This window comes from Amblyomma americanum, chromosome 1, assembly GCF_052857255.1.
Source record: "Amblyomma americanum isolate KBUSLIRL-KWMA chromosome 1, ASM5285725v1, whole genome shotgun sequence".
NCBI lineage: Eukaryota > Metazoa > Arthropoda > Arachnida > Ixodida > Ixodidae > Amblyomma > Amblyomma americanum.
This window is the reverse complement of record NC_135497.1, coordinates 56,357,092-56,366,615: the sequence shown is the minus strand read 5'-3', so window position 1 is coordinate 56,366,615 and position 9,524 is coordinate 56,357,092. Positions and strand designations below refer to the sequence as shown.

Sequence of the window (9,524 nt, the reverse complement as noted above, 5' to 3'; positions counted from 1 at the left end):
CTACATGAACCCGATAGAGTCGAGTAGAGTTAGCTTGTCGGGTAAAAAACCAGTTGCCGGGTTCATGTAGACGCTGTCGGGTCGAGTAAAATAAGCGGCAGAGCGAGTCGAGTTAACTCGCCTGCAGGGGGTAGGTTAACTCGCCTGACCCGCCTTTCCAAAAACCATGTATACGCAGTCGGGTCAGGGAGTCGGGTAACGGGGAACTCTGGGAAAGATTTCGGTCATGTGACCAGTCGACCAAAATGGCAGCCGCCGTCGGTCCCCGCGCTGTTTCCACCCGAGCTTCTTGGACCGACCGGGAAGTAGAATGTTTTTTAGCGCTGATCAGTGAGAAAAAAGTGAGCGAGGCGCTGGACAGCAGACGGCAGCGCAATCAAGATGTTTTCAAAGATCTGCAGGCCGAAATGGCCAATCTCGGCTACCACTGGACGTGGCAGCAGTTGCGGAACTGCTGGAAGAATTTGAAGAAGCGATTCACGGCCGTGAGTATAAACATTCCCTCAGCCGAATTTCGACACCCATACGGAATGATACGACGTTGCAGCACAATTCTGTCTTGTGTGACAGGAACGGTTGGAGCAAGAGAGAAGTGGAGCTGCTCCGTCGGCTTGGAAGTGGTATGACCACATGAGCGCGCTTCTCAGCCACAGGCCGATGGTGCAGGCTCGCGAGTACGGCGTGGACTCGCAAGATGTCCCACCAGACTACGGCGACAACTCGCAGCTAGGCAAGTATACACCCAAATGTGTTTTCACGCTCGTTTACTTTTATGTGATGTAGCATGTCAGCAGCGCCGAAGTCGGCGACTCGGTGCTGCGTTGTTTTGGTGAGCGCTGATTTGAATGCCGCAACGTAGAGCGGTTAACGCAGTTTCAATCAGCTTTCGCATTTCTAATAGCGTGATCATTTACAACCCCCTGGAAAGCGGCAGCGCTAAGGAACAAGGACGAAAGAGAGACACGAGAACACACGACAAGCGCTGATCTCGTCTCTCTCTTTCGAACTAGTTGCTTCGCGCTGTCGCTGTCCATGATGATTCACCAACTAGCCCGCAACAAGATATTAGCCCTACATTAAATGCTATGTAAACAAAAAAAATCTATTCCATAAAACGTATAATCGTAAGGACAAATGCGGCACTGCTGATAACGAGTGCACACAGGTACTCTTGAGCGAGACACACAAAAATTCTTGTTTCCAGTAAAGAGCCTCAATAAGCTGACAACTGAATTTGTTCCTTGACAAATCCACTGGGCATGCAGCGGGGCTGACTTAATTTTTTTTATCACGCAATCATGTACCTGTGCAGATGTATTTGACAAATAACCAAGGTGCCCTGCACATGTCCCTAACATGAAATGCTCTTTGCTCCTAGTGCACGTTTTCATTGACTGCAGTACGCACCAACAGCTTTGAAAATGCAGTGGCTTAAAATTTGTGTGCCTCAGCACAGTTCCCCTTAAAAGCGAACTCTTAAGAGCACATTTTCTTTGGCATAGATTATTATTGTGCTTTCATGAGACATGGTTAATCTCATCCAAATTTCACTGCACTGACATAGTACACGGGCCTCTAGCATTTCGCCTCCATTGAAATGCATTTGCCGCGGCAGGAATCAAACCCACGTCTTTGGGCTCAGCAGCCCAGCACCATGAGCACTGAGCCACCACGGTGGCGTTATATACTGATGAGGTATAGACAGTGTTGAAAGGCTGATATCTCCAAAAGGAAAGTTCAACACTTCTTGCTAGTGTTTGCCTGCGGGGCTGAAACTTGGAAGCTAACAAAAACTAAAAAATAATGAAGGGCTGTACAATGAGTTAAGGAAAAAACAATAAGTAATGTAAAAAGGACACAAGAACATTGTGTATGAGAGAACATGAATTAATGCTATCTCAGTTCATTAAGAGCAGGAAATAGACATGGGGGAAACATGCAATATATAGCATGGTGTCTTTGAGTGACTGTCAAGGCAAGGCACAAGTAGTTAAAGTTAGTAGAGAGTCTGTTGCAGTAACGAAGCAAGGAAGTTTGCTGGTAACAGGGTAGGCATGCTAGTTGCAAAGAAGAGGTGATTGGAGATAGAGGGCCTATGTTGTGCAGTGGGATGGGATGGCATCTTACAATCTTTGGACTGCAAGATGTGCAATTTCAGCGCTTTTGGCTATAGGAGCAGTGATTTTTTTTTCTGTTTTGCAGATATCAGCGATGCTGACACCAGGACCGAGGAGGACGACGCTGATATCCTTCAGGAACAAAGTGAACGTAAGCTTGGGCAATTTTTAAGCACTAGATGGCATTTAATAGCTCGGCTGCAGAACAAAATTGGTTCCCTGGGCCCATGTTCACACTTCGATTTCTCGTGGTATTGATCCTTTGAGGTGCTCAACAATTGGCTGAGGCAGCGGAAGCGGATGTGCTGCTCAGCTGCACTGCAAAGTGTCGTCGGACCAGCCTTGAAAATAGTGAGGTATACGTGAATATATTTCCAGGCATTGTTTGAGTGGGATGGTGTGGATTCCATTGGCGCAGAGTTTTGTTTCCAAGGTTACTGCATTTTGTTTTTTATATAAACAGTTTACTGTGGCACCGTTCAGGCTTTTTACCCGCAGATGCAGACGATGCAAGTGCTGCAACTGCTTCCGCTGCTTCAACCAATCAAAGAATGCTTGCGAGTCTCTCGAGAGGTCAGAATTAGAATATTTGCCCTGCTTTATGCTTCCTGCATACTTCCTGCGTACCATTTTGATTCAGTAGTTTTGCATCTCTATGTGTAGCTGAAGATAGAAAAAGACAGCCTCATTTCTTTTCTTGTTTATCCAATAATTGTTCAAATATAACAAGAAATGACATCTTGAGTTTTTCGAGATGAAGACAAAAACATATTTGCTTCAATTGTTTAACAGAACCAACATGCACCGAAACTTGAATCTATAGCTACTAGCCATGTAGCCAATACGAAAGCAAATTTTACTCTGCCTGTCATTTTTCTGCTGAGCTTCCCTTTTGATCTGTTCTGCATCTCTCCTCCGTTAAGTACTTTCTACTACGGTCCACCTCACACAGCTACGCCATGATGTTGTGTCCCGGTGATGCACGAAATACCTTGGGGTGTCACCGGGTGTATCAAAGGGTATCAATTTGGGCTATGCTCCCATGACTGAATGTTAGTGCTGCGTCTAAGATGGTAGTTCGGATGTGTGGCTGGTAAGGAAGGCATTCTTTGGTGCACATTCCCAAACTGCATGGTTAAATAACTCGTAAGTATTTTTGCATCTCCTGTAGAAACACTATTCTAGAAGCTTTGGTTGTGCATTGCGCTACTTGCTGGGGAGCAGGCTTTGTGGTGTGAAGAACTGATTTGAGCGAGTACCTATGCAGGAAAGGCTTGTTCATCATCTGGCTCTTGTCAGCGCAGCAGGTGCCTCAGTCTTTTGAACACAGCATTTGACAGACACTGCTGTTGATAGCCAACATGTGGAAATACCTGCGCAAAACAGCCTTACGCATAATTTCTATGTGCCCACTAAAAAGCAAAAGAAATGTTTAAATACATCCATACAAAAGCGAGGTCTTACGCTTCACGTGAGGCAAGAATAGCGCAGAATAAAAGTGTCAGCACTGAATAAAACATGCATAGTGCCTTGCTTGCATTGCCTGGAGGCTGTCAATGGATCAACTGTGTTTATGAAATTTCCAGTGTTTTTTTTGGCATTTTTTCCATTGCAGAAATGTGAGCAAATGGAAGCTTCAAAGAAAATGGCTTTGAAAAAAAAAGGCTGTCCTGGCTCTATTAAAGGGCAGAAAAGCATGCGAGACGCTGAATAATATTCATGAAAGTTTTGGAATTTGATATTAGTAAAAAACCAAAAATCAATTTTTTTTCTTGCACTTTAGTCTTTCCTGCATCGTGGAAGAACATGAGGTGGTTCATATTAATCCAGGGCTCTCCAGTATGGCACATCTCATGGCCCATTTGTTGCTTTCGAATGTTAAACCCAAATACCGTACCATTCCACACATACTATGTTCTCTCCCTGTAAGGGGCAATGCTAAGCTGCTCTAAATGATGCAAGTGCCTGCCAAATGCCCTCCATTCCATTTGTATTCTCCTGGCTATTTCACTGTCATGGTCCAACTCTACGGTCATTACTTGCCTAAGATAGATGTATTCTCTTACAGTATACAATACCTTGCTGCCTATCATTAACTGTTTGTCCCTTGCCAAATTACTGGACGTGACTTCAGTTTCCTTCTTATTAAATTTTAGCTCTACCATTCTGCTTGAATATTGAGGCCCTGAGTCATGCACTGGGACTCCTTCTGAGTTACGTCGCTGGACAACATGAGCAAATCTGAGGTTCCTAGGATTTCCTCCATTAATTTTTATCCCAAGCTCATCCCAGTCCAATCCTTTGACTCTTGTAAACATGCAGTGTACAGCATCAAAGAGCTTATGTCGCCTTACTCTACACCCTTTCCAATGAGCATTTTGGTACATTACTCTACCCCCCAGACCTTGTTGTTCAATTTCCTCACACCCATTCTTTCTTTTTCTGGTGGAGAATTGTGGCGGTACAAGGATTTGAACCATGGGTCTCCTGCACGCGAGGCGGATGCTCTACCTCTGCGCCAGCGCCGCATCCACTGAACTGGCCACTATAGTGGCCACTGTACTGCACCCTGAATGCCTAGTGGCATTGCTGGTGCTCATCTGTATGCAGCAGTAATGAGAGAACAAGAGTAGCACACGAATTTTTTAAAAGAAAAAGTCATTCAAACACTGCACAAAGCTCTTATACCTATGCTATTAGGAAGTGTTGTCAAAGTAAAGTGATGCAACTTGCTATCTTTAAGTGTGGTTGTTTGCAGAATCCTGATGTGTTGTATTGCCAGGAATATTTAGGTAGTGCAAACTTAAATACATATGTGACCAGTGTTTCGACAAAAAAAACTTTCTTTTTATAGTGAAAGGAGCAGTGTGCATGTGATAAGCATTGCTGAGGTGGTCAGAATTTATGCATACTATGGCATTTTCCCATTCTGGTAATTTTAATGTTTTCATCTAAAGTGTGTGTAAACTTTGTACCACAAGGTCTCGTGGACTAAGTTTCACTTGCACAAGGTTAAGGGTGAGTATGTGCCTGCAGTGTTTCACTTTTTTTTGACCTCTAATTGAAAATTGTCTCTCGGTTTATTGAACATGCCTAAAGCTGTTACCTCACTTTGTAAACATGGACATTGCTATGTATCACACAGAAATGTTACTAGTGAAAGGGGGACATCACGACACAGGACGTAGTCTCAAATTCCAGGTCTAGTACCTTGCCACAGCATCTTTCCTCTCTTTCGGAGTCATAGCATTCTAGAATGTGTTTTCCAAAAAAAAAAAAACAAATTGCCTGGGCAAGCACTGGCAGCAGGAGTCTGAAGTTATTGCTGCATCCAAAGAGTGTTATATACTAGAATGATAGTCATGACGCATAAAATCAGAACTGTCTTCAGTTTCCAACCTGCATGGACTCAGAACACTGGTTCCTCTAGCAAAGAAAAAGTAAACAATGTGCAAAGAAGTGAGCACCCTGGTATACGTAGTATGTGTGCTGTTCAAGAACATGAGGCAGTGTTTATCTGTTCAATAAAGGGGTCAGCTGGCAGGATGCTATAAATGTAATGGGTGCTTGTCACATTTGAGTATGGCTATGTTTTAGGATATGCATATACACAGAGGTAAAGCTGTGAGCAGTTTTCAGAAACTTTTTAGGATTCGCGCTGCGCGCAAAAAGAATGTCGGTGATGCATGGAAAACCCGCGGAAAGGACGCGTTCACAAGCAGAAGTACACAGGGCAAAGTTGCCCTGTGTACTTCTGCTTGTGAACGCATCCTTTCCTCTGGTTTTCCACGTATCGTGCAGCAACCGGCCCAACAAGCTACGCTTCTTCAATAGAATGTCCGTGACAAGTGCTAGTACCCATTCTTTTTTTTTTTTTACACCAGCAACAGTGTCCTGTGTGGAAGCTTACCTGTAGCACTATTTCATTTAAGCTCCGTGTAGTTTTCATGCAAGAATTGATTGCTTCAGCCACAGCACGTATAAAAAGTTAAAAGTTCAAACCTGTTTTTAGCAGACCTGCCTTTTTTTGCTCTGCAATTCCTAATTTTTCAGCAAAGTGTGAATAGTCCACGAAGGAAAGTTGTGACCATTTGCATGTGTTTTCCTTCTTTTTTTAGCAAGCACCTCAAGCAGATCACCGCCACAGAAACGACGCCGCATGGGAGAGGCGAAATTGGAAAAGGTGCTCTTAAATGTGCAGCGTAAAAATGAAGAATTTTGGACGAAGCAATCAGAGATACAATTTCAGCAACAAAAACAACTGCTTGCAGATGAGAACAAGCACATGCAGGAGCTCCTGCAAGGTGTTTCCACCACCTTTCTGCAGGGCACACAAACTTTTATGGGGCAGTTTTTTTCTCAACAGGCAGCATTGGTGGCATCCCTACAACACATGCCCAGCTTCCCACAATTTATGGGACCACCAAACATGAACTTACAACACCAATTTCCACCACCGCCGCCAGCCACCAACACACCACCAACACCTAAACACTGAGCTGAACTACACCCGTGACATTGCCACCATTTTTAAGTTTCATTTAATCACTTCCAGAGTAAAAAATAGCGACTGATGCCTCCTTAACGTGCAGCAGCCTCGGAAACATTAAAGGGACACTGAGGACAAATCCATCCAATCATTGTTTTTGATACAAATTATGGTTTATGGGGGTTTAACGTCCCAAAGCGACTCAGGCTATGAGGGATGCTCTAGTGAAGGTCTCAGGAAATTTCGACCACCTGGGGTTCTTTAACGTGTACTGACATCGCACAGTACACGGGCCTCTAGAATTTTGCCTCTATCGAAATTTGACCGCCGCGGCCGGCATCGAACCCGCGTCTTTTGGGTCAGCGGCTGAGCGCCATAACCACGGAGCCATCGCGGCGGCTGATTCCTTGCCTCTTTCTGGCTGTATTGGCATTTCTCTAACACCAAAAGATGCATTTGTAGCAGAGAAAATTGGATTTTAAAAATTTGCCAGTAGTCAATTCAAATTCGTGACATTTGTACTTTCTGCCACCGGGCTGCCATCGTGTGCAAGTGAATGGTGGTGTAGCTTAGCTTCTGGGATCCGCGCCCAAAAATCTGTGTTGATACATGCATTCCACTTCCGAAATAGGCCGCTGACGGCAATGCCTGTTTTTCTTTTCCAGCTTACAGAAAGCTCCAATTTTGGTGTTAATGGTCTCTTTGTAGTTTGAGCACGGTACAGTTACAATACAGGCCAGCTTCTATTTGTCCTCAGTGTCCCGTTAATCTACCCTAATACCTTCTAGGTAACTGGAATCGCCTGCCCCATGAAATTGTTGAGTGCCGTTCCGAGTCTATGTTCCGCGCGTTGCTGTCGGATGTATGAGTGCGCAGTTGGCTTTCTTTTGGCTTTTTTAATCACGCGGTCTTCGTTCTTGTTGGTCCAGCATCATTCGGTCAGTTAGCTTTTTTTTCGTCATGTCTTTTTGTTGTTTCATATTTCATTCATTTTGTACTTGCTGTGTCATGCCTTGTTGTATTGCTTTTTTTTTCTTCCTCTTTTTTTTCTGGCCTATTCTTCTGTTATGTATCCTCATCCCCCCTGCAATAATGCCTTCGGGCGCTGCAGGTATTTCCAATAAATAAGGATGTGCAATATTATCGCAAACAGTATAAGTGCAATATTAGATTCCTGACAAGTCAAAAGTGTGCAGTAAGTAAATGTACTCTTTTTGTTTTTAATAATATGCTCCTATCTTCATTATTATTATTATCTACCGAGGCAGTGGTATATCTTGCGTCCTTGTTCAGTTTCATTTTGTGTGATGTGTTTGTCAGTTCCTAATTTGTTTACAAGATAATGGCAATGTTTTTTTCAGATATATATATTAAGAGTATTAATGAAGCTTGCTTTTTGTTGGTTTCGTTTAATGAACTATATTAATGCGTGCTTTCTTTTAGTACTTGCCAAAGGTCATTTATTTTCCTTCACCAGACAGGTACAAACTGTGTGATCTGTTTCTCAGTTCCTAATTTGATTTTAAGATATTTTTGGTAATCTTGTTTCAAATGTGATAACCTTCAGTTTTAATGATGCCAGCTTTTTGTTGGAGACTTTTAATGAACTATATTTCTGCATGTTTTCTTGTATTGCTTGCCGAAGTCATTTATTTTGCTTGACTGGAGAGGTACAAACTATGTGATATGTTTCCCAGTCCCTAATTTAATTTTAAGATTCTTGATAATCTTGTTTCAGATGTGTTAATCTCGAATTTCAATGACATCTGCTTTTTGCTGGTGTCTTGTAATGAACTATATTAATGCGTGCTTTCTTTTAGTACTTGCCAAAGGTCATTTGTTTTCCTTCGCCAGAAAGGTACAAACTGTGTGATCTGTTTCTCAGTTCCTAATTTGATTTTAAGATATTTTTGGTAATCTTGTTTCAAATGTGATAACCTTCAGTTTTAATGATGCCAGCTTTTTGTTGGAGTCTTTTAATGAACTATATTTCTGCATGTTTTCTTGTATTACTTGCCGAAGTCATTTATTTTGCTTGACTGGAGAGGTACAAACTATGTGATATGTTTCCCAGTTCCTAATTTAATTTAAGATTTTTGATAATCTTGTTTCAGATGTGTGTTAGTCTCGAATTTTAATGACATCTGCTTTTTGCTGGTGTCTTTTAATGAACTATATTAATGCGTGCTTTCTTTTAGTACTTGCCAAAGGTCATTTGTTTTCCTTCACCAAAAAGGTACAATCTGTGTTTCTCAGTTCCTAATTTGATTTTAAGATTTTTGATAACCTTGTTTCAGATATGTGATAATCTCGAATATTAGTGACATCTGATTTTTGTTGCTGTCTTTTAATAAACTGTATTTATGCATGCTTTCTTTTTATTACTTGCCAAAGAGTGACATTTATTTTGCTTCACCGGAGGGGTACAAACAGTGGTGTGTTTATCTGATGTGAAAACAATAGCGATCACATTAATAATCAGGGGTCCTCCTGACACTTTGACTTCTGCACCCTTTTGTGTTGTTCGAAAACACATTTATATTTCTTGTATGTGGTTTCTGAGACAAATAAAAAAGAAGATCTACATTCCAAACACGGCTGTATAATGTATTTATTTATCACATTACCCAAAGTGCCTGTTTGGCAGTACAGTGGAGGGAGAGAGTTACAACATAATCATACAATATAGTGGCAGGGAAAAAATTCTCACGGAAAATACATTGCAACATAATTTGATACAAACACAAGCATAAAATTACAGCAATGCGGCAAACAATTCATTAGATTTTGTTGAAATGACTTCCTGGGGCAACTTATTCTATTTATTTATTGTTTTTGGAACGAATGACATTTTTAGTTAATCAGTAGGGCATTTAACTTCTTTTACTTTGAAAGTGTGGTCCTTTTTGCAGACATAT

At 42.0% G+C, this 9,524-nt stretch overlaps 1 protein-coding gene across 1 annotated transcript; it reads left to right on the top strand.

Annotated features, from left to right (window-relative positions):
* On the top strand, positions 1-7,531 carry LOC144112839 (uncharacterized). Its single transcript, XM_077645652.1, has 4 exons — positions 1-485; positions 571-730; positions 2,203-2,268; positions 6,236-7,531. The coding sequence occupies exons 1-4, from the start codon at positions 246-248 to the stop codon at positions 6,613-6,615; spliced, it is 846 nt and encodes a 281-aa protein (XP_077501778.1). The 5' UTR covers positions 1-245; the 3' UTR covers positions 6,616-7,531.
* Positions 7,532-9,524: the final 1,993 nt, after the last annotated feature.